This window comes from Ursus arctos, unplaced genomic scaffold, assembly GCF_023065955.2.
Source record: "Ursus arctos isolate Adak ecotype North America unplaced genomic scaffold, UrsArc2.0 scaffold_2, whole genome shotgun sequence".
NCBI lineage: Eukaryota > Metazoa > Chordata > Mammalia > Carnivora > Ursidae > Ursus > Ursus arctos.
Window position 1 is genome coordinate 8383169 of NW_026622874.1, and position 24020 is coordinate 8407188.

At 58.4% G+C, this 24020-nt stretch overlaps 1 protein-coding gene across 1 annotated transcript in view; it reads left to right on the forward strand.

Moving 5' to 3' along the window:
• The window catches only part of LOC113262597 (calpain-8), a 38975-nt gene extending 20261 nt beyond the window's left edge, over positions 1–18714 (forward strand). The window contains 14 exon segments of the mRNA XM_026509026.4: positions 392–552; positions 2886–3061; positions 5591–5602; positions 6920–6962; positions 6965–7076; positions 8053–8089; positions 11463–11531; positions 13576–13633; positions 14575–14639; positions 16208–16322; positions 16485–16697; positions 17036–17152; positions 17910–17966; positions 18689–18714. Of these exon segments, the coding sequence (XP_026364811.2) occupies positions 392–552; positions 2886–3061; positions 5591–5602; positions 6920–6962; positions 6965–7076; positions 8053–8089; positions 11463–11531; positions 13576–13633; positions 14575–14639; positions 16208–16322; positions 16485–16697; positions 17036–17152; positions 17910–17966; positions 18689–18714 (1261 nt within the window).
• Positions 18715–24020: the final 5306 nt, after the last annotated feature.

Sequence of the window (24020 nt, forward strand, 5' to 3'; positions counted from 1 at the left end):
CCACTCCCATCTCGCCTAGTTGGCCTTAGCCCCGAGACAGGGTGACTTCCTTCAAGGGTGGGCTAGGACAGATGACAGGGACGCCCCTTGAACATGATGTGGCTTAGGGACATCTCTGCTGGGTAGAGTTAAATTGGAGAATGCCTTTGCAGGCTCTGAGGTGCCCGACTCCGGAGGCAGGGCCCATTTACCGTTCTGTCCCTCTGCCCGGTCATTGGACGTGCAAGGAGGGCTCTCTAATAAAACGGAGACGCCAACAGTAGCCAGGGACTTGGACAGTGGCCCCGGGGACATGGACAGGGTCAGAGCTGGTCCCTTGCTCTGTCCTGGGCCCGTCAGGCACACCCTCCTTTCTCCTGGACCCAGAGCCCTCTGGTCCTTCTGCCCCCAGGATGTCATTTTCGGATTTCCTGGGGCAGTTCTCTCGGCTGGAGATCTGTAACTTGTCCCCGGACTCCCTGAGCAGCGAGGAGCTGCACCAATGGGACCTGATCCTGTTCAATGGCTGCTGGACGCGGGGCTCCACTGCCGGGGGCTGTGGGAACTTCCCAGGTGAGGCGGAGGGAGGGCTGTGGGGCCCCAAGTCCCTCTGGCCTGTCCTCCCCGGGCTGTGCAATGCCTCGGCCTGCTCTCTGGCTCCTGGCGCCCCTCGAGAGCCCTGCTTCTCTCTGAGCTTGGAGGCCAGGGTGGCAGGGTGGACAGTGGCTCTGCAGCCCCCGGCTGAGGCCTGAGCTTGGCAAGCACCGCTCTGTAGCTTCTGTGTGTCTGGGGCATCCACGCTCCCTCCACCTGCCCCCCCCCCCCCGCCCCGGAGGTTGGGCTTCCTCATACTCACCGTGCTCCTTTCTTGGGCTTGTCCCGGCCCCGGCGGACATGCATCCCCCTGAGTCCCAGGACCCTCTGCTGCTTCAGTAGGCCGCACTGTGCCGGATGTGGGGGTCCGGGATGGCCACTCCCCGCTCCCACGGGAGCCGCTGGAGCTCCACCCCGGTGATGGTCTGGGCAACCCCTGCCTCTGCACTAACCGGTGGGGGGGTCGTCTCACTGAGGGTGGGGAGCCCCCTGTGGCTCACCGGACATCACTGATGCATCCGCGCCCAGACTCCTCTTAGGTCGAATCAGCCGAGCCACCAGGAAGAAGATACAGAAAAACTGACCCCACCTCCCTAAGGAGAAATGAAGGAAAGCAAAGCCAGCTCCCTCCACCTCTCAGCGCCCTTGCCCCCTGCCTTCCCTGCGCTGGGTCAGACTGTACGCTGTCCAGACGCAGCTCATTGCAGGGCTGTGCTCGGCGATAATAAAATCCCACGTGCGTGCAGGCTGGGTTCCGACCACCGCGTCTTCCTTCACCCCCGTCCAGCCGGAGCTGCACGCCTGGCACCTGGCAGCAGCTCGACCCAGCAGCTGTAGGGCCCCGGGAGAGTTGTTTCCCTCGGCCGGGCTCTGGTGCCTGACCCTCACGCTGCAGCGTTCGTGTCCACCGTGCAAGGCGCTGTGTAAACCGGAGGTGTTCTGTAAATGGCGTGCACTGTTTTTATGGCTTATTCTCTTTCTCCAGTTCTGTTAAGGAGTAAACAAAAAATGTAGGGATTGCCGTGATGTTGCGTTTGGGAGAAATTAAAATATGCTCGTCATTAGCGAGCGCTTAGAAAATGGGTAGGAAGTTTGCACAGGTCTCTTTGGGAGCGCGGAGCTGTGGGGGCGCCTGAGGTCTCTGCACAGAATCCCCCTCGTGACCCCATTGGCACGGCCACCTAGCAGTCAGGAAGGGACCGATTGTGCCTGCCCTTTGGTAATGATATCCGAGTGCGGAATACCAGAGCTGCCTCTGTCTCCCCATGAAACTGCAGAGATTTGGCCTTAAAATCTCCGCATTTGTGCCCGAAATAAGCCATCTGGACGTGGGGATTCTGGGGGAGGTAGGATTGAATAGGTAACATTCTTGGTAATAGTCTGTGGCTTTGGTCACCTGTGTGTGCCTTGTTATTGAGTTGGACCCTCATTTAGGGGATGTGAGGACCCCCCAGGCCTGCCCCCCCCGCCCCAGGGCACATCATTATTAAAGTTGTTGAGGCCCTAGTGCGTGGATGCCCATCAGGCCTGTTGTCTTCAGTTATGCTCTGCTGCCCGACTGTCAGCGCTGTGTGCCCTCTGACAACCCATTTGACCTCTCTGTGCCTTGGCTTGTGTAGTCACTGTTTTGAGAGAATTTTAAAAAGTCATCTTTGAAGGGAAGCAGTCTTTTAGAATGCCCGCAGGTGGTGTGGCTCATATGTTTTTTAATTGCCCATCATTATCCCTCATGCATATTCAGTGACTTGTGAGAGCTGGGATCTCAACACTGCAGCCATCTGGATGAGGGACAGAGGGTCAGCCCCCAGGGCAGGGGGGACAGACGCCCACCAGATGGGTTGTCTCTGTAGTCTGTGAGCAGAGGCCTCCTGGGATGTGACTCCCCCCACACCCCGAGATCTCCCTCTCGGAGGTGGGCTCTTCTTCACGGGCCAGGAGCTGAGAACTGGGGCCGTGAACCGTTTTCCCCAGAAGACTTGGGGGTCACTTGTGAGCATCCCAGGGAAGCCCTGGGCCATCAGCCCTCGAGGAGTCCCCGTCGAGCGTGTCTGGGCCTCTGGTTGATCAGACGGACCTGTGCAAAGTTTCCGGATGCCACGGGATGTGTCTGCTGGTGTGTGGGAGGGGAAGGGGGGAAGGAGGGCATGCTCGCCATCCTGTAAAGAAAACTCGCCGAGGCCCGCTTACCGGCAGCTGCGTGTTCTCTGGGGTGACCAAGGCTCTTCCCTTGTATTCTTCCTTGCCTCCTCATCCCCCACGGGGGAAGCCATGGTCTCCTGGCGACCTCCCGGCGACCTCCTGGCGACCTCCAGCCACTTACTGGACCAATCCCCAGTTCAAAATCCATCTGGATGAGGTGGACGACAGCCAGGAGGGGGGCGTCGGCGAACCCTGCTGCACAGTGCTGCTGGGTCTGATGCAGAAGAATCGTCGGCGCCTCAAGAGGATAGGACAGGGCACGCTCAGCATCGGCTATGCCGTCTACAAGGTACTTGGAGCCGGGTCACCCTTTATTACACACTGGATGTCTTCGGTTGGACTGTGTTGACAGGGAATCCGGGAGCATCTTTCCTATCACTTGAATGGTCCTCATCAAGCACTCTTCTTGCCCCCCGAGTGCCTCTCCCAATGGCCTTCCTGGGGCCTGAATTCCACCATTAGAGATTCATTCCTATGGCTTACATAGGATGTTGTTAACATTCGGATGAGTAATTCATTAAACTTTGCCTGTCATCGAGCGCGCAGGGTTACTGCAGTCTTTAGACTTTCCAAGTCTAGGCTTCTCAGGGGACAGGAGCCAAGAACGGGGGGCACGAGGCATTTGAAAGGGGAAGGGAGGCTGGATATGGAAGCTAGAGAGACTCCTTTCCTCCCACGCTGGGCGACCTTGAGGCTCCTCTTGGGACACACAGGCAGGCATGGCTGGAGTGGAGGGAGCCACATGGCCACCTTCGGCCTGGCAGCCTCTGGGTTGGGGATCACAGCTCCATCCCAGGCTGTGGTGCATGGAGGTAACGACCCCTCGACCACTCCATGGCCTCACAGATGCGGTGAAGCCAGGCCTTTGGGGTTTGACAAGCCCAGCCAGGAACAAATCGCAATCTACTTCTCATAAGACTCCTTGTAACAAATTCCGGAGGGATGCGTGGGGGCTGTTTTTATGTCATTTTGTGAAGAATGAATTTCTTGAGAAAAAGACAATTTTTTAAAAAAGATTTTATTTATTTATTTGACAGAGATAGAGACAGCCAGTGAGAGAGGGAACACAAGCAGGGGGAGTGGGAGAGGAAGAAGCAGGCTCATAGCAGAGGAGCCTGATGTGGGGCTCAATCCCACAACGCCGGGATCACGCCCTGAGCTGAAGGCAGACGCTTAACCGCTGTGCCACCCAGGCACCCCAGAGAAAAAGACAATTCTAATCAGGAAGAACAAGAGCAGCTGGAGGCCCAACACCTCCGTATAAACTCACGTGTGAGAAAGAAGTGTTGTGATGAGAAACCAGTTGCCAAGCTCACGCCACCTCCGGCTCCTTTCCTCCCGTCTCTTGGAACTTAGGGCTTTGAGTTCAGAGTGTGGTACGCGTGTCTCACGGGGGAAGAATGCTCACGGAATCATAATCCCGGCTTGATGGCGGAACAAACGAATTTCAAATAAATAACCCCAGTTCTCGCCGAGCTTGGCCCTCCCGCCCTGCCTAGAGCGTGGAAGCACCAGACCAGACCCTGCTCGCGGGGACGAAGCCCGGGAGGGCGCCCAGCGTGGTTTGGGAGTGTCTGCCCAGCTCCCGGTGCTGTGCTGTACGGGGACGCACACGGTTGCTCCTGGCGCTGTTGAGAAACAACCTTCAACTGAGTGAACGTGAAAGCTCTCACTGGCTCGGTGCAGGGACGTGTGAACCGGGCAGCATCCCATTTAGCAAGGGGGGAGCTCCTTCATTCTGTGCAGGACTGCTGCAGTCTCGAGGGCTGGGATAGCGAGGAGTGGGTTGGTCCAGGCAAGGTCACCTTCCTTCGGGGGACAGCAGGGGTCTGTCAGGTCACCTCACTGGTGTGGCCCCCATGATGACAGATGAGCTGGGTTGTTTCCACTACTGGGAAGTGTGTGGTTAGGTATCCAGCCTCACTGGTTGTGGGGGGCACCTGGGGTTGTGGGGACACCTGGGATCATGAGGGGTACCTGGGGTCATGGGGGGGAACCTGGGCCTGTAGGGGGCACCTGGGGTCATAGGGAGCACCTGGGGTTGTTGGGGACACCTGGGGTCATAAGGGGCACCTGGGTTTGTAGGGGAGCACCTGGGGTCGTAGGGGTCATCTAGGATCATGGGGAGCCCCTAGAGTTGTAGGGGGCACCTGGGTTTGTAGGGGGGCACCTGGGGCTGCAGGGGGCACGTGGGGTCATGGGGGACACCTGGGGTCATAGGAGACACCTGGGGTCGTAGGAGACACCTGGGGTCACAGGGGCACTTGGGATCGTGGGGGCACCTGGGATTGTAGGGGGTACCATTCTGTGATCCCCGTAACTGACCCCTAAGGCTTTGGGTGTTTGAAATCCGGAGACCTGTGTAGGTTGAAAGCCTTTCACCAACTGGGGAGTAGCCCTGATGCCCCGGAGGCTGAAGAGCCCTGCGTGTCTGTCCTGCTCCCTGTCCCCCATCATCTTGCTGTGACGACAGGCTCAGGCTGGGCAGGCCTGTCACCTGGGGTCAGGATCCTGCATTTCCTTCCACTGGCCTCACTGCTCCAGGTTTGGGTGCAGGTGTGCAGGTCTGTGAGATGTTAGCTCTCATCAAGCCCCCCGGGAATGTGGGGTCCTGAAAACACAACCAGAAAATAAAGTCAAAGGCCAGCCCCTTTTCCTCTTCAGACTTCTAGGGTGCAGTGGTCTCAGACGGCCTGGAAGTTCACCCAGGACGTTCCAGGGTCAGAAGGCACTGTCTGCACGATGTGGGGAGGGTCGCAGGGCACAGAGGGCGGGCCTCACCGTCGTGGGTGACCCGCTCTTTCCTTCTGCTCCGCAGGTCCCCAAAGAGGTACGTGAGCGCTGGCCAAGGCGTCCTTCCTTCAGGAAGATGTGGCTTGGCGGCCTTCAAGCCCGGGCACGCCACAGCGGTTGCTTCTTTGGAGGGAAGCTGGTTCTGCCACACGATCCTGTGAGCTGGTGACCCCGGCAGGTGGCAGAGATAATGCTGGTCCCACCCCACTGGCCCTCCCCCCCCCAGGAGGGGACAGTGGTGACCTTGGCCCCTGTGTGCCTGGTGGTCTGATGGGAACCAGGCGGTTACGGCACGCCCCTGGCTCCTCGATCTAGTGACAGGAATAAATGCCCTGGTCTCCGGTAAGAAAAGGAAGCACTGGCTTTATCTGTTTGGCTCCTGGGCTCTTCCTGTGTCTCCCCGGTGACACACCATCGTGTCATACTTAACATGCTCCCTGGCTGCCCCTATGCTTGGCTGGTTGAGGGGAGAGCCCCCGACAGACAGCGCCTCCAGTGGGGGCTTGGCCCGTCTCGCACAAAGTCAGGCCTCGTGATCGCACAGCAGACCTGTGATCCAAAGAGGGGCTGGTGACCGTGAATGGACGCCGTCCCCTCTGGGGTGGGCGTTCCATGTCACACAGAAGTCACGGTCCTGCGGCTTCTCAGCACTGGCCCTCTGACACAGGCGTCTTGAGGAAGATGGGTCGTAAAGACGCAGTGCCACGGGCGGCTTAATCACCGTAATGACAGCCTGGGCACCCTGCTGTCTCCAGTTAGCGTGCACCACACACCAACCCCTCCCACCACCAAACAGAGGGGTCACGGGGTGCGTCCTTCCTCCACGGAGAGCCAGGAGCCTGGGGAGCCTCCCAGCCTGACTGCCCCTCTGCTTGCAAAACGGTTTCCCAGAGGCAGAGGCAAGCGGGCCCTTCTGGCTGCTTTTGCTTAAGAGCAGGTTTTCAGCTCCCCACCCCCAGCCACGGGCCTGAGCTGGGGGCTCAGGGCCGCCCAGTTGCAGCCACAGAGAAGTGTCTATGGGATTGATAGTGGGGGGTTCCTAAGGACAGAACCCCAGCGAGGAGTGCAGTGTGCACCCGAGACCCTGCTCCGCGCCCCTTTGCTTAACCGGGGAGGGGGCAAGGAGTCGACCACCATGGCATCAACAGAGTCAGTGCCTCACATGGGGCCTGGCACTGAAAGTGCCCAAATACACCTGCTGGTGGACACGGGCATTTCCTCAGCAGAACCCGAGGCTTCCTGGTTCCTAGCCCGGTGTTCAAAATCATCCATCTCCAAATCAGAGTGTAAGACCACACTTTCGAGCTGCCGTCTTCCAGTTCCGAGGGACCTGACCCTGCCCTGCTTTGTGCAGCTGGAGAGCCACACGGACGCGCCCCTTGGCCAGAACTTCTTCCTGGGCCTCCAGCACACTCCAGTGCCCACGCCAGCCTGCGGGAGCCATCCACCTTCGAGCCCTTCCAGGATGGAGACTTCTGCCTCAGGCTGTTCTCATGGAAGGTCAAGGCCCTGTGCGTATCCTGGCCCTCTGCGGTACCACGTGGGCTCAGTGCCTGGGTGGGGGCTCGCGTGTCCTGGCGGGTGCTGGGCTCCTGGCTCACAGCCTCCGGGGCCCAGACAGAATCTGTAAAAGTCCCGGTTCCCACGGGTCCTTCACTCGGTGTCCCCTTCCTGCCCTTGTGGGTCTAGGGGACACCAGGCTGTTTGCTTCAAACAGGTCAAGGCTGGGCAGTTTTCCTCCAGCGAGGACCGTCCCTGGGCCCAGCGAGTGGGATCCAGAGGGAGCACTGCTTCCCCCCCCCACACCCATGCACACGCACTACATACACGCACACATGCATGCACTCACATGCACACACGGCACACACACCCATGCTCACACACCGTATACACGCACACATGCATGCACTCACGTGCACACACGGCACACACACCCATGCACATGTACCACACAATGCACGCCACACACCGTACACATGGCACATAGCACACACATGCATGCACACGCCCCACATGTGTGCACATGCCCCACACCTACATGCATACAGCACACACACAGCACACACACACATTACACCACATACCGTGTACGTGTTTGCATGCATACACGGCCTGTGGGCTTGCTGGCTTATTGTTCAGAGGCAGCGTCTGTAGGGATACACAGAGCTGGGTCCCCCAGGGAGGGGAGAGTGACCGGTTGGAGAGACAATCCCCCACGAGCGGGCCACCAGGTGAACATTTCAGGTTTCATGAAGGGCCTCTGAGCTGGGCAGCTCTTGTCTGGTCACAGACCCCGGGGTGGGGGGATTGGGGGCTGAAGGGAGGGATGTGGGTCAGGAGTCAGTCCATATGGTTTGGTGCTCGTAGGGACTGAGGGTCTTGGGTGGGAAGCCAATGCTTCAGAAAAGTAAAATGCTTTCTGAGAGAACCTGGTCAGCTGTGCTGTTGACTCATTGCATTTGTCTTTCTCCTTTCTTTGTGTTCCAGGGAGATGGGGGCTGTGGTGGCTGGAAACCCACACGAGGTACGCAATCTTTCAGAACACACTCTGGCACTGGGGCAGAGCAGGCATTCGGGGTTTCTTGTTGATTCGTAGAAGTTCTTTACATATTAAGGATGATCATCTTTTGTTCTTCAGGGCCACAACATTTTCTAGGCTCTGGCCCTTCCTGACAAAGATGAGACAGCAGCAGGGGGACCCTGGCTTGGTGGCTCATCCCTACCCCTGGGGGCCAGGCCGTCTGTCCCCCGCATCTGTTGTCAGGACCCTCAGACAGAACGCGCCTGTGTGCTTGAGCAGTTCTGGGCAGGACAGAGAAGGCCTGGGGAGGGAGGGTTTAGCCCCTGCTCTCAGACCTGTAGGCTTTTGGGGACAGATGGCGGAGGGGCATGAAACCGATGAAGGAAAGCTCATCCAGAAATGCCGGAGATGGGTCTCACGCTGCGTGCCAGGGGTCTGGGGGTGCTGGAGCCAGCACCCAGTCTGGGGGCCTCATGGAGGGGCGAGGTCAGGGCAGAGGCTGCAGGGGGAAATGCACCGGTTTTGCGTGTGGTTCACCCACCCCCTGTCCTCAGCCCACTGTCCTTTTTCTCCAGTGGCTCCCATGGAGGCTGCCCATGGGGGGCCTGCTCCGTGAGGGGTCGGGTCGCGGGGCCACCCTGTCTGCGCCAGTGGGCGCTTGGGGTGAGCAGCACTGTCTTCATGGGGCTCCGCCACCCGTCTGCCCCGTTGCTGTGTGCTGGGGTCTGGCTGAGCAGGGCAGAGAGAGGCACCTGGTGGGTTTGTACACTCCTGTTCCTGCAGGTGCGAGAAGCCCTGGGGTTCATTTGTTCGTTCATTCGTTCATTCATTCATTCAGCGTTATTTTATGTTTTTATTTTAATGCCAGTAGAGTTCACATGCAGTGTTCTCTTAGCTTCAGCTTAGCTCTGGGGCTTACTTCATGAGCTCATTAGACAGAATCGCCCATCTCCACTGTCCGAGTGGTGTATTCGTGCCAGACCTTTGACAGCTGGTGCCCAGCAGCGCCCCTGCCCCGGGTCAGCGTGACACCTGGCACCAGGCGCTTTCCGGCCTGGCAGCTCCTGGTGATGGAGCTGCCCCGCCCCATCCTGCTGGGGGTAGAGGCCCAGCCTCCTCGTGGACTCCTCTCTCACAGCAGCCTCAACTGCTGCCGTCCCAGGGGGTCAGAAAGGCCCGTGTGCCCGAGTGGAGGGCGTGGATCTGAGCCTGCAATTCGGGTGGTAGGAGCTATCCTTCCGCTCCTTTTTGATTTCTGTTAAATCAACAGAAGGCTGGCTCAGGCCTCCACGGCACCAGGTTGGCAGGAGTTCAAGCCCAGTCATTGTGGGGGCTCCCATCTCCCCCTCCCGTGGTCTAGGGGTTTCCTGAAACACCTGTTTTACAGAAAGACTCTTCCTGTCGCAGTGCTTATCGTTCTCCCTTGGGACGCCCCAGTCTCAGCTCACAGCTGCTGCTCCCCAGCCACCCTGGGGCTTCTGTACAAGCTCGGGGGCTCTGACCCTTTATGAACTAGGAGCCGCCCAGCCTTCCCTCGTGAGGTCCCGCAGAGACTTGCTAGTTCCTAGGATTCCAGGGCCCCACACGTGTGTGTGCGCCCATGCACACACACACGCACACACGCGGGGATTGAGTGTGCAGGGGACTCAGGACTTACAGAACACAAGCACAGCCCCTGCCATATGCCAGGCATCCAGTAAATCTCTTTAAAGGAATGAGGAAACTGTGAGGTTTCACATACGCCATCACGCAAACGTCTCTCTCGTTCCCATGATCCGTGTGCGGTGCTCCCACCTGCTGGCAGCGTGCCTGCCTCACACCTGCGCGTGCCCGCTTCCGTATCCTGGCTTCGTGGTTTTGTTGTTTGATTTGTACTTTTACACCTCCCTCCCAGGATAATAGAATCTAACCCCAGTCCGGAGTCTGTGGACGTCCCTCTGGACTTCGGCGTGTAGTGTATTGTGTGACAGGAACACCACAATGTGTTTATTCTATAAAACCTCTCGAAAGTCATGCATGTGTGATGACAAGTGTGTATCACTTTTCGTCTAAAACGTTGGGACGTGCTCTGGGATTTGCTCATCGCGTGTGTAAGCGGTAGGGAGGCATCGCCGTCCGCCTGTTGCGCACGAGGAGGCTGCCCAGGAGCTACAGGCGTGTTTGGCCCCGAGAGCGTGTGCTCTGGAAGCGCACGAGCTCGGATCCCGGCTCCAAAGCCGCCTAGCCGTGCGGTCTTGGCGTTACTTAACTGAACGATGCTGTGTGGACGGTAGTGAGCCCCACCCCACAGAACAGTCATGAGCAGTAAGTGAATTAATCCGTGAGATGCCCGGGTAGTGAGGCCGCCGTCAGCGGTGAGCATGATGACCACTCTTGTTTTTTTTTTTTTTTTTAATTTTTTTTAAATTTTTTATTTATGTGACAGAGAGACAGCCAGCGAGAGAGGGAACACAGCAGGGAGTGGGAGAGGAAGAAGCAGGCTCCCAGCGGAGGAGCCCGATGTGGGGCTCGATCCCGGAACGCCGGGATTACGCCCTGAGCCGAAGGCAGACGCTTTAACGACTGCGCTACCCAGGCGCCCCTGACGACCGCTCTTGTTACTCCCGCTCGTACACGTGTCGCCAGGCCATGTCCGGCCTTTTGTGCTTCTCTGGGCGATGGTTTTAGAAAACGGACTCGGCCTTCTGGGGACTCTTGAAGCCGCCTGGGAAGTATGTGACTTCCCCATCTGTCCGCAGGGACGTTGGGGGTGGGGCCTTTGTCGGGCTGGGAGGTCTCTGGACAGACCTGGTCATGCAATGATTTGTGATTTTGACGGGACTTTGACACACATCAGAAGGGGCACTTGGAGCAGCCTTGTCATTTCACCACCGACTGCGAGAGGGTGCTGGGAGCCCAGGGCAGAATCCACTGCGCAGTCCCTCCCGTGTCCCAACTCCGTCTTCTGGCTCCGACTTCTCCTATGTCCACTAGTCTGTGACCCCAACTACGTTTGAATCCTGGGCAATCGATTTGAGAGTCCGAGGAACGCTAAGAAAACACACACAGACACTACCCAATGTGTTCATATGGTTTCTGGGGTTCACTGACTCCCGGAGGGTCTCGGGGGGGTGGGGCCCCCAGGCCAGATGGAGATTCTCTGCTGTCAGCACTTCTGTCCTTCTTTGAAAGCAATTCCGGGTTGAAACTGGAAATTCAGGGCTGGCGGGATCACCTCCCCGCATCAGAGAGGGAACGCCGCCCCGCGCCCCACGGAGCCAATGCCGCCATGTGGCAGGTGTGCAGTAGGAATAGGGAGTGATGGACGTGAAATCTTCATTCTCCCAGCAACCTCCTACCCCCCGTCCACTAACTCTGCATTGTGCTTCCCCGCTAGCCGCACCCCGGCGAAGTGCTCCAGGAGGACCGCCAGTTCCGGAGCCTGCTGAGAAATCTGTCAGGGAAGGTGAGTGGGGCCAACATGACCTCCCCCATGGGCAGGAGGGTGGCCAAGACCTCAGGCCACGTGGGCCTCTGTCCCCTGGCATCTCTGTGGGCATGAAGGGCGAGGGGCCCCAGCCTCTCTCCTCGGCCTCCTCCTGTCTTAGCTCTGGTCTCTCCCTGCGCTGCGGGGACAGTGATGGTCTCGAGGCCACGTCTCTTGTCGCCTTGACAGACTCTTGAGAAAATAGGAAATCCAGAAGCAGGGTAGCAAGACGTCTCTAAATCAATAGGCTTCTGAGGTGGGTGAAGTTGGCTCACTTACCCTGGCTACCGCCCGCCTGCCCTCAGCGCTCAGCCCCGGAATTCACGCCGGGGCCTGTGCCAGTGGCCCCCCTGCCCCTTTCCATCCCATGCTGTGTGCGGACTTGGTTTTATCACAGTTCCAGGCCCGTGGGCGCAAACATCAGAGCAGACTCAGGACTCCACACGGCCCCATAAGTACAGTGCATGGGCTGCTCTCTGAAGGCTACTGAGGTGCACCCCAGGGCCTTGGCTGGTGTCTCGGCTCTGGCTGTGGCACCAAGCACGGTGGACGGGGCTGTAAACAACAGACACTGATTTCTCCCAGATCCAGGGGCTGGATGCGCAAGGTCCGGTGCAGGCGGCTGGGTTCTGGGCGGAGCCCCCTTCCTGGCTGCCGGTGGCCTCCCCCTGTGCTCTCCTGGTGGAGAGAGGGGCTAGGGGGCTCTGGGCCCCTTCGCAAGGGCACTGATCCCACCGCGGGGGTCCACCCTCCCTCCGGGCCTGGTCACCTCCTTCAGGCGCCCCCCCCCCCGACCATCACACTGGGCTCAGACTCCCACACAGGGATTTGGGGGACACACTCGTTCAGTCCTTAACAGAAGGTGAGAAACAATACTGTCCGCCCCCAGGGCAGCTCAGGGCGGAGAATGGAATAGAAGAAACTAATGTCAGAATCCTTTGCAGGAAATGAAACTGCACACAGAGTTCCTTCGGCTGCTCAGGAAACTCTTGCAGAAATGAGTCCATTTCTGTTTTATTTGGATGGTCAAACCAGTATTTTTACTAACGAGCCTTTTGCCTTAGCTGCCAAGGGTCATGTTTTTTTGAGAACATCAAGAACAAGGAGCAAACAGCTGTCTTTGTGTCTGTCATCAGGCACCTGTCTTCCCTCCCCTGCCGTGTGGGGCCATCAGTCACTGTCCCCGCTGTGTCGTTGAGTGGCCGGCCACATGTGGCCTCCAGAAGGCAGGCCGAGGTCTGAACCCAGACTCTTTCCTGCAGGCAGGGGGGTGGCATTCTTGGCCCAGAGGGTCCTGGGGTCTTTGTCCGGGCACCTGGGTGACTCTGCGGAGCCCTCCCCATGTTGTATCCAGGAGCCATGCCAGGGCCTAGGCTGTGAGGCCACCGGTACGAACGATGAACCCGAGGGTCACGGGAGGCTCTGCAGCTGATGTCACACAGTCACTTGGAACCAGCCCCCAGCCCCAAGCCCTTCTCTGCACCTCATGTGTCCTGCCCAAGGCCTGTCCCCATCTGAGAGTTAAAGGGCCAACCTTCCCTCTGGTGCACTCAGAAAATCTTTCCCTGATACTTCTGCACCCAGTCTGGGGGGTCTTCTGCATGAGATGCTGCGGGGGGAGTGGGTGCTTTGGGTGAGACTGTGTTAGGTTTCCAATCCCAGCTCTGCCACTTGGCGGCTGTGAATCCACAGGGATCACATCACGTGGGATGACGCATTACATCGCGTCTGTGTATGGTGTTCACAAGTCTACCAAACCACAGGTACTCACTCCACGACGGAGGCCTCGTGGTTCTGAGAATGTGAGCCCACTCGGGGGTGGGCGCGTGGCCCGTCGCTGCCAGCTCCTGATCCCGCCCCTCGCCACGCTCCCGCCAGGCTGTGGTGGACCCCAGAGAAGCTGAGAACTAGAGTTTCTAAAGATGCCCCTGGGCCCTTGGACCTGCTCTCTGGTCCACATCAACCTCTCACCTGGAAACTTGTCAGGACCTGGCGTGACTCACATTCGGGTTCCTCTTTCCAGGATGCTGAGATCAGTGCCCATGAACTCAGGACAGTTCTGAATGAGGCGTTTTCCAAAGGCAAGTTCTTCCTTGGAGCTTTCCAGAAAGTTCATGGGAGGCTAAGGGTGGGGGGTGGAGACCTAGGGAGGGGCGGGGGGAGGGTCAGGGAGAGGGATGGGGGTGGGAACTGGGTTGGGGACTGGGATGGGGACAGGGAAGGGGACGGGGGTGGGGACGGGGACAGGGAAGGGGATGGGGATGGGCACAAGGGTGGGGATGGGCTACCTGAGGCTTCCTGCTGTTGCAGCGAGGGCCAGGACTGGGCTGAGATGTGGGACACAGAGGAGAAGGCCCAGTGAGAGCCCTCGGGCCCTCGAGAGACAGACTGGAGCTGAGCAGGGCACAGGCCCTGGCCCGATGGTCTCCACTCTCTGCTCCAGTCCTGGCTTCTGCTGAGAAGGGGTGAGAGACAAGGGGACGGCTGCCGGGTCTTTGGCTTCCAGGTGCAGACCAAGTGAGGTGGAGGCCAGGGAGGCAGCTCCAAGCAGGTGCCTGCAGGTGAGCGAGTAATGTGTCACAGCTGTCCTTGGAGCACCTGCCTTTAGACCCTGGCTCTGCCCCTGCTGGTTCAGAGGTCTTGCGCAAATTATTCAATCTCTCTGGGCCTCCGTGTCCTCATCTACAAAATGGGAATGCTGATAGTCCCGACCACGTGTGGTTATTCTGAGGACGAGGTGTGCGGGCTTGCCCATACAGAGCTAGCTGTCCTGCTAGGAGTGTATTGTGTACCAAGTGCTGTGCTAAGATTTCATATTATCCTGTTTTATCCCCAACCGGCCTTTGGGGCAACTATTCTCACTGATGGAGGAAGGAACCGGAGCTCAGAGGTTAGCTTGCAGCAGCCCTGGGACTGGTGACCCGTGGGGCCAGAGTCCAGGCCGAGCACCTGCCACTGGGAGGTTCTCTTCCTGCCTTCCAAAGAACCCGATTCCCACCTCCTTTTCCGTTTGAATGTTTAGAAACAGATGTAAAATTCTGTGGATTCGACGTCAACACTTGTAGGGAGATGATAAGCTTGATGGATGTATCCTTTATGTGTTGCAGTATTTTCCTTTTTCCCTGATTTTCATGGCTCCTCGACCTTTCCCGTGAGAGGGGAGGGAGGGGACGGGCAGGGGCACCCGCGGTGGTGGAGCGCGTGGAAGGTGGAGCGCATGGCTGTGCTGCCCGCACGGTAGGGAAAACCGCGTCACCTCATTTCGCTCCTCGGGAAGCTCACGGTTCTCTCCCTCGCACGGTGAGAAGGCTGAGGTGCTCCATGTTTCAGTGACTGTTTCAAACCCATTAGTCCAGAGACAGCAAACGCAGGGCACCTGAGCCTTTCTCCTGTTAATCCCGCCTCGCTCCCGCTAGGCTCCCCTCCCTCTCCCCCCCACCCAGTCCTCTCCTCCCCCCTTCTCCCTCCCCCTCCCATTTTCTCCCCTCCCCCTTCTCACCTCTCCCTTTCCCTCCCCCTCCCCCCTCTTCCCTCACCCCCTTTCTTTCCCCTCCCCCTCCACACCCTCCCCTCCCACGTCTGCTCTGTCTCCTGTAGTAACGCAGCCCTCCCACAGCCACGACCACTAGTTGAATTATCACACGAGATAAAACCTATTTGTTCTCTCAGACCCAGTTTAATCCTCACTTTACACTGAAGAATGTGCAAGAGTGTTTGGAAGGAATGGGGGATGCTGGGACATTCTAGGTGGAGGGAACAGCTCAAGTAAAGGCTCAGAGGGAGAATGTCCTTGCTGGGAGTGGGGCCAGGTCACGGTTGTCCATGGTGTGCATGGTGAAGGCGATTTCTTTGAAACATGGAGGCTTGGAGGGTTCTCTTCAGTGTAAGAATGAGGCCTGATGACCTCAGGGCGGGAGGCATGACTCTGGTTTGCACGGCAGTCGTGCAGAGGGGTTCTGCAAACCTCTCGTGTTGGACGAGGTGGGGGTGACAGTCTGCGTCACAACCTCGTGTGTCTGAAATGCACCGGTGGTTATCGATCAGCTGTGATTGCGGAGAACAGGTGCTTCAGAGCCTTAACTCCGAGAGGGTCCCCATTGTCTTGCCCAGGGCTCTGTTACCGCTGCTTGGGGGAGTGTGAGTTGGACAGAGGGAGGTCCCCAGAACCCCGGGGCTGAGCCAGCATGTCCTGGTGGGAGTGCTGAGCCCCTTCTCGGCTCGCTGACAAATGTGCACAGACCGTGCGGCTGAGTATCCTGACCCCATGGTCCTGATGACTTTTCTGTTAACATATGAATTCTCACCAAGGGGTTATTTCAGTGACCACTCACGGAAATTTCAATCTGGAGGTGCCTTTCCAGCTCTTCTGGGCCAGCCCTCTGCACAGCCAGGATGACCAGGGTGTTGGATCTCATGAATGACCCCGCTCCAAGGTCTTTGGGCTTGTGACCTCAAAGGGGGGGCCGTGGGGGTGTCTGACTCTTTCACCTTAATTTGAGTTGGTTTCCTGCCACCCTTCCCACCGTGATCCCAGGGGCCGTGCTTACTGCGCACACGGGTGGTTCACTGAGGCCGAGGCGCTCGCTGTGTCACAAGAGAACGCGGTGCACAGGCCGTGGCGTTCGGGTGCATTGGCCTTGACCACATGTGTCTAGAGCAGCGGCACGGGCACCTTGGGGCCGGCGGAACTCAGGACGCTCTGGCTGAAGATTCGGAAGGACCTGGTAACTCTTCGCTCCTCAGGGGGCGTCCTCTGGGCTCTGGTCCCTTGTCAGTTCTGTTTCTAGCTCCTCGACCCTCCCTGTCCGGCACCTCCCACCCTAGTCTGAGCAGAGTCTAAAATGCTCAAACCTAGCACAAAACCAAACTCATAGTTCAGGGGGGCTAGGAGGCGCTCATACTGAGCCCTTCATGGAGAGCCCTGCCGTTCAGCCCTGCTCTTCCCTTTGTTCCGGAAACTTCCCGCGAGGAATCAGGGAGGTTTCATCCTCTCGAGGGAGCAGTGGGTGGAAGGAGTCGCTCTGGTGGGACCTCCGACAGCTGTTTTCTACCTGGAATCTCTGTCCTGCTCTAGGACATCTACTGATTCCAACCACTCGGGGACCATTGACGCCCATGACATGAGGGCGGCCCTTATGAAGGCAGGTGAGGACACGTCCTGCAGAAAATGTCTTGGGATCCAATGTGCTCATTTTAAATAATCTGAACGGGATGGCGGCGAACGACCACCCGTGGTCACTCTCTTTTTTTGGACACCGATGTGAAGGCCTTGTGAGCGCCTTACCTATCCATGTGTTGCCGGGTCTTTTCCCCAAGGATCTCGCTGCTGCTGGGGGTGGGGAGTGGTGCTGGGCAGGAGTTTTGTGACCCCCAGCTTCTCTGCCTTTTCTGGGGTGGCCAGAGGCTCTGCATCCCATGGAGGAGGCCCGGCCATGTCAGCCCTGAGCCCGGAGCCCCATCGTGACCCAGGTTCCCTGCCGTAGGTTTCACGGTCAGCACCCAGGTGCAGCAGACCCTTGCCCTGCGGTACGCAGATAGCAGACTCAGCATCGACTTTGATGGCTTCGTGGCCTGTGTCATCAGCCTGGAGACCCTCTTCAGTGAGTCCCTCTGTCCTTCAGCCCCACCTGTTCCACTGCAGGATTGGGTGGCAGAGCCAGGCAGGCCTCCTGGGGGCGGTGGCACCAGCTGGCCATGCCCGAGGTCAGGTGCTGCCCTTTTGCGGAGACTCTGAACGCTGTTCTGACGGTTGTTATTGGTGGATGGTGCTGGTTGTCCACTGCACGTGCAGTCACTGGGCCAGGCTGAGCAAGTCCCGGGAGCGGTGCTTAAACATCTGTTAGTGTCTCTTCTGGGGTCATGTGCAGAGCCTGAGTCAGCTCCTAGGAGGGTCTGGGTCCCCCCAACAGGCAGGGCGTGTGTTCCGTCTCGGGCAGTGGTCGCTCACGAAGGTGTCCTGTTGAGGGAAAGGTCTCCTCACTCGGGATGGGGGGCGGCCCTAACGGGAAAAGGCCGGAGATGAAATTATGAGAGTGGCTCACCCACCAAGGAGGCGACTGCAGTCTGTCCACAGCTCCCTCCTTCCCCCGGCCCCCATGGACAGAACGAAGTTCTAGAGCCTCAGAGGGTGGAGAGGGCGAGGGACCATCTCTGCTCATGGCTGCAAGTGTCCCCTAGGGCAGGGGAACGCCTGCCCCGAAACCCACGCAGGGCACTAAATCTCCATGGAGCTTTCCAGAGTCCTTGCAGCCAGGTGGGAGCTGGGGGGTCAGGGAAGGGGGCTCGTGGGGAGTCGGTGGACGGAGGCAGCTCTTTGCAGTTCCAAAGCCTAATTTCATTCCTTCTCTGTCATTCTAGAACTGTTCAGGCTACTGGACAAGGACCAGAGCGGCACAGTCCAGCTCTCCCTGGCTGAGGTAGGTGGCTGGGGTTCTGGTGAACGGCTTGCTGATGGGACTATGATTCTGGGTCGTTATAGGTGCCAAGTGGGGCTCATTCGCGGCGACCTGTCTTACTTCCACGTGGCTACAATGCGTCTTCTCCAGCAGGCAACTGCGGGGAGAAATGGGATTGCCCCAAGGTCCTTCCAACACGTGCATCCGTTATTGTCTTGAAGATAAAGCTACGGCTACATTTCAAATCATGTTGGGATGCCAGCCCTTGCTAATTTGAATGGAAATGTGGGTGGTGGGTGCAATTTAATGACTGACTTCCAGGAGCAGATGTCTTAGATTAACGGAGAACAGGTGATCCAACAACCAGTGGGAATGTCGGTGACCTATTTCCAGTGATGTAGGGAAGGTCTTCCTGGAGGCGCACCTGCAGGCATCCGCATGTCAGTGTGGCCCCTGACATTGAGTGTACACATATGTACACACGCACACACATACACTCGCACATGCACCACATGTGTGCACACGCACACGCCTGTTTGTGGAAGGCCGTCTTAGGTCTGAGCCTTTCCTAAGCCACCTGTCTGGAGGGCTCACGGGGTTGGGACTGATTTAAGGACTCCCAGGCGCTCACTGCAGCGTGGACACGTCACCATCACGCCACCCCGGCTGGGAGAGTGTCTCAGGCGTAGTCGTGCCGGCTCCCGGGAGAGCACTGAGCTCACCGTGGGGTCCTTCTCTTGCAATGGCTGTGCTGCGTGTTGGTCTGACCTGCGTGTGGACATCGGTGATGCTCCACGCCTGCTCACCCGCTGCCTTTTTCCTCTTCTTCACAATTCCGCGAGCGAGGTTCCCTGAATGGCCGTCATCGGTTGTTCCCATCTTTCCTGCCCGTCACTGTCCCTGGAGGTCCCGGACTGTCCCACCTGCGCTGTCTGGGGGCCCGGCCTCTTTTTCAGCAGCATGTAGGCTGACCCCGGAGCCCAGTGGAGGGACCGCGGTCAAATAAATTCTGGTCCAAATGGTTCTTGCTTTTCTCTGGCAATGTGCAATGTGGGGAGGACCCTGCTTGTCATGCTTTAGGAGAGAGGTTTTGGGAAAAGACGGGCCCGGAGCTGCTGACCTGGAGACGCGGGCGGATCTCTTGGAGGAGAAGCCGCTGGTGGAGCGGCCTCTTGGGCAGCTCGGGAAGGAGCCACTCCAGTCGTTGGAGGAGGGATGTGGGTGGGCTGCTTTCTGGCCTTTTGAGGAAGGAGGAGCCGGCCTCCTTTCTGCGCTGGGGGCCCGAGAAGTCAGCGTCTGCCGAGTGGGAGGGAGATCCTTGCTGAGGGAATTCTTGCCCCACAAAGAGGGAAACGCAGTTCAGGCTGGACTCGAGGATCCTCATGGCTGGTGAGAAAGTAGATGCTGGGCTGCGTGTCCTAAGGGGCAGAGAGGGCCGAGCTGGCTCTCCCAGGCGGTCTCGGGACGGCAGGGTGATGTGCTCATCCTGCTCGGCCGGCCGGGGCAGATGCCACAGATGGGGCCTTTTTCCCACAGATCTGGAGGCGGGGCAGCCAAGATCCGGATGCGGGTGGCTGGGCTCTGGGGACAGGCCCCCTGGGTTGTGCTCCTTGCCGTGTGTGCACCTGACAGGGAGCAGGGAGGGGAGCAGGCAAGTTCTCTGGGGCTCTCACAAGGGCACAGACCCCAAGACGCCCCCCCACCCCCACCCACTGGTGCTCATCGAATTCTAATTGCCTCTCGTGGGCCCCGCCTCCTACAACTGGACAGAAACCACACACAGGCCATGGCCTCCGAGGGTCCGGTCAAATGTTACTCTTCCACGTCCGGAAGTAGAGTGAGATGCATCGTTTCATAGGAGCCCGACACCCACGTAGGACAAAACAGATCTCCCAAGGCCCAGAGGGGCCGAGGCACAGGCCCAAGGCCTAACCCACTGAGCCAGCCCGGTGCCCCGCAGAGAAGTCTCGTGAGTTAAAAAGGAATCTCTGCTGAGAGCTCTCTTCCGGGTACAGGTTCTCTATAAAGACGCCTTTTTAGGGCTGTGTAGGGGGGAGTCCTTTGGGCCTTGATTGTTTTCATCTTTAAATAACCTGCATTTCACTGCTGCTTGTCTTGGGTGTCTGGTCCCTACAGAGAGATTGACACGGAGGGTTCCAGAGGCTCAGGGACACTCTTGTGTGCACAGAGGGCCTCCCCAGTGGGCACAGGGACCCCTGTTTGGCCCTGGGCTACTCCACACTCCTCCTGGTGACCCGGAGTGGCGTTCCCTCACCATCCCAGGCAGCGGAGAGTTCACGCAGAAATTCAGTCTGTAAATGTGTCTTGCACATCGACAATGCGTCAGGCTCAGTCCTTGCCCTGGGAATTGCAGGGCTGTGTGCAAACAGGAGTAAGACAGGTCTGTCCAACGGGGGACACAGACTCATACATGAGTAACGACAACTGGAAATGACATCAGGGCTCGTGCGGCAGAAAGTCAGGCCACAAGCGGAGGGAGTGGCTTTGTGCGGGACGGGGAGCGGCTTCCTGCCGGATGGCTAGGTATTCAATGCCTGGAACTTCATTACTCCATCCAGTAAATATTTACTGAGCATCGGCTGCAACCTGGGCATTATGTGGGCACCGAGTAACGAGAGGGAAAGATGTCCCGGACACAGGGAACGGCATGAGAGGAAGCAAGAGCCCAGGAAAAAGAGGCCTGGCCTCTTCTGGAAGGTTCTGTCACCGCAGCCCCAAAGGACACCTTCTTGGCTTATTCCTATCTTCCCTGCCGTGATTCTGCTGCCACGACTCTTCTGTTCTATGCCAGAGGGAGAGCTTTCAGACTCCTCTCCGGACGAGGCACCATCCTGGGCCTCCTGACGCTCAGGTTGTCAGTGGTGTCTTCTCCCTCCATTCCCTGGGCTGGAGGGACCTGCGGAGCCCACTGGGCAGCCGTGAACACCCTGACGTGCAGCCAGCTGTGGCCTCTGCAGCTGTGTCCTCACTAGCCAGAGAGAAGAAGGGGCCCCGGGGAGGGTCCTTGATGGTGATCATCTCTGGGTGAGGCCAGAGGTGCCCCCCTGGAGCGGAAAAGCACCCCGGAGACACAGCTGAAAAAGCTCACGACGGCTTCCCACTTGTACCTGTATTCTCGAAACATCCGCTGCTAATTAATTTCTGAATTGCACAACAGTGCCCTCCTGGTTACATAGGGGAAGCGCTAGCAGCCATAAAGGGGCTGCTCTCTATTGCACACGTGATTCTAAGAGGTGCTCCTCCAGAAATGGGGGAGAGGAGGGAGATGGAGACGGAGAAGGGACTCCCGGCGGGCAGACCCTGCTGGTCTCCGGGCTGCCTGCCATCCGAGGGCTCCGCAAGCCCTCCACGGAGCTCAGGCAGGAACAGCGTCCTTGAGAACCCTGCCACCTGTGTCAACACCAACGCGGAAATGTAAGGAATAACACACAGACGTAATCACAGCCTGACACCGTGGTGGGGGGACTCACAGGCCCCCGCCACATGGCATGTCTCTAAGTCCCAGTTTGCACTGTGGGGTTAAAGCAGAGACTCTAGTTTCTTCCTTGCTGTCTGTTTCATTGTGTTTTTACAGATACGTGGACTTTTTACCTTTCTGTTTTCTCTTTGGTATTTGTATGAGGTGGGATAGCCCGTGCAAACAGGTGGCTTTCATACCATGTTGGAATATCTGGGTCACCAAACGTCTGTGAAGCTTGTTGAGCATAACCGAGCACCTATTATGTGCAGGGAAGCATGTTACGCAGTAGTTGGGCTGCAAACACGCGTGAAATACGATCCCTGTCCTCGGGTGTGTCCCTACCGTCTCAGGAGAGAGACGGCGGTGAAGACATGAGGCTTCACCATGGAGCAAGAGGCAAAGATGGAGACAGGGAGAGGGAGCCACGAGGGCACAGGGCGCCTCCCCAGCCCCGGCGCCGGGGTCGCGGGCGGAAGGCTGTGGCAGCAGGGAGTTATCCGGAGTGCTGGGTTGGGTCTCAGTCCGGCCAAGACAGGAGCCACAGCAGTGGTCTGAAAAGAAATCATTAAATGTAACAAACTGTTAACCTGCACAAAGTCACAGCCAGGAACTAAACGCATGACCAGAGCACTCAAGTGCGTCACGTGCAGCGGCTGCTATGTGTAGGGCGTGCCGCGTGAGCAACGGGACGAGATCGGAGGCGCTAAAGCTTGGAGGCCTAGAGGAGAGACCCTGTGGAGCTGAAACTCAGCCTTGGGAGGGGGGACTGTGCCCCAGCGATGCCCGCAAGTGCGGGAATAGCTGCCAAGTGGGGTCGGCTGTTGCCAGCGCCTTGTCGGCAGAGCCCGATGTGGACCGGGGGCTGCTCACACAGCAGACACGGACTCATGAGGGGTTCACCCTGTAGGCCGGAGACTCGCTCAATCAACACTGAGTTATTTTTTTTTAAGATTTTATTTATTTGACACAGAGAGAGCACAAGCAGGGGGAGCAGCAGGCAGAGGGAGAAGCTGACTCCCAACTGAGCAGGGAGCTCGACGTGGGGCTCGGTCCCAGGACCCTGGCATCATGACCTGAGCCAAAGACAGACGCTTAACCGACTGAGCCGCCCAGGCACCCCTCAACACCAGATTTTGAGTGGCCGCAAAATGTCAGGCACTTTTTGGCTCTGGAGACGCGGCGGAGGACAACACCGACAGAACTCCATCTTCATGGGTTTGCAGTCTGGCTGAAGGAAGCAGATGGGAAGCAGAAGCGCACAAGAGAGCGAGACGGTATCTCCAGCACGTCGGCGAAGGGGGTGGAGAACGTGTGTGAGCACCGGCCACTGGGGCGAGGTTTCGGTTCAGATGGAAAGGTCCAGCCCCCATTCGCTGACTCTGCAGGCCTCAGTTTCCTCGCCAGCAGTGTGAGGGAGCGGGGCGCGGAGCCGCTTTCTTTCCAGCCCTCTGATTCCCGCGGTCTGTGTGTGGGGAATGGAAGTGTCTGGAGGAAGCAGCTCCTGGATTGCTGGTGGTCACCTGGGCCACGTCGGCAGGCAGGTCTCGGGAGCGTGCACGCTAGGGTCCCTTCTGGAGGGGGGCACGGTTTCCACATCCTCACCCTGTTTGGCCTTCCCTCTCCAGCCCACGAAGGCACAAAATTAACAACGATAACAGCTCACAGTGGCTGAGTTTTTCTAAACACCAGGATTTCTGTGAAACGTGTCACGTGTCACTTCATTCAATTCCTCCCACTCTGCCACTCGTGGCTTTGTGGCCTTGGGCCACCTGGTCATTGCTTACCTTTCTGTCCCTAAATGTTCTCACTTGAAAATGGGAATAGTTATCACATGGACCTGACAGGACTGTGATGGGCAGGAAATGAGCGGGCCCGCGTGTTCACACCAGCACGTGGCAGTCTGGCTATTCATGCAGCCCATGACTGCCCCACCGGCGTCCCCTGAGCAGACACCTCGCTCCCCCCGCTGCTGAGGACAGTGAGGAGCAGATGGGAGGGCAGTCTCGGCTCTGGCTGCGGCACCAAGCACGGTGGACGGGGCTATAAACAATAGATGCTGATTTCTCCCGGATCCGGGGGCTGGATGCGCGAGGTCCGGTGCAGGGGGCCGGGCTCTGGGCAGAGCCCCCTTCCTGGCTGCCGGCGGCCTCCCCCTGTGCTCTCCTGGTGGAGAGAGGGGCGAGGGGGCTCTGGGCCCCTTCGCAAGGGCACTGATCCCACCGCGGGGGCTCCACCCTCTCTCCGGGCCTGGTCACCTCCTGCAGGTTCCCCCTCCCAGACCATCACACTGGGCTCAGACTCCTACATAGGGATTTGGGGGACACACACGTTCAGCCCATCATGGAGGTCAAGGCAGAATGCAAGCCTGTGACTGTCCGCTTGTGTCCACGGCCCACTCCCCACGCTCCTGGGATGGTTCTTGCTAGCCTGGTCCCTCTCGCAGGGTCCTGACCCCACAGGTCCGCTCCCCTGTCCCCTTCCCTGAGGGCATGGTTCCCTGTGACTCTTGAATTGAGAGGAAAGCAGTTTGACCTGTTAATGAACACATTTCCCAGGGAACCAAAGGGCAGAGGACGAAGCCAACCACGGAGG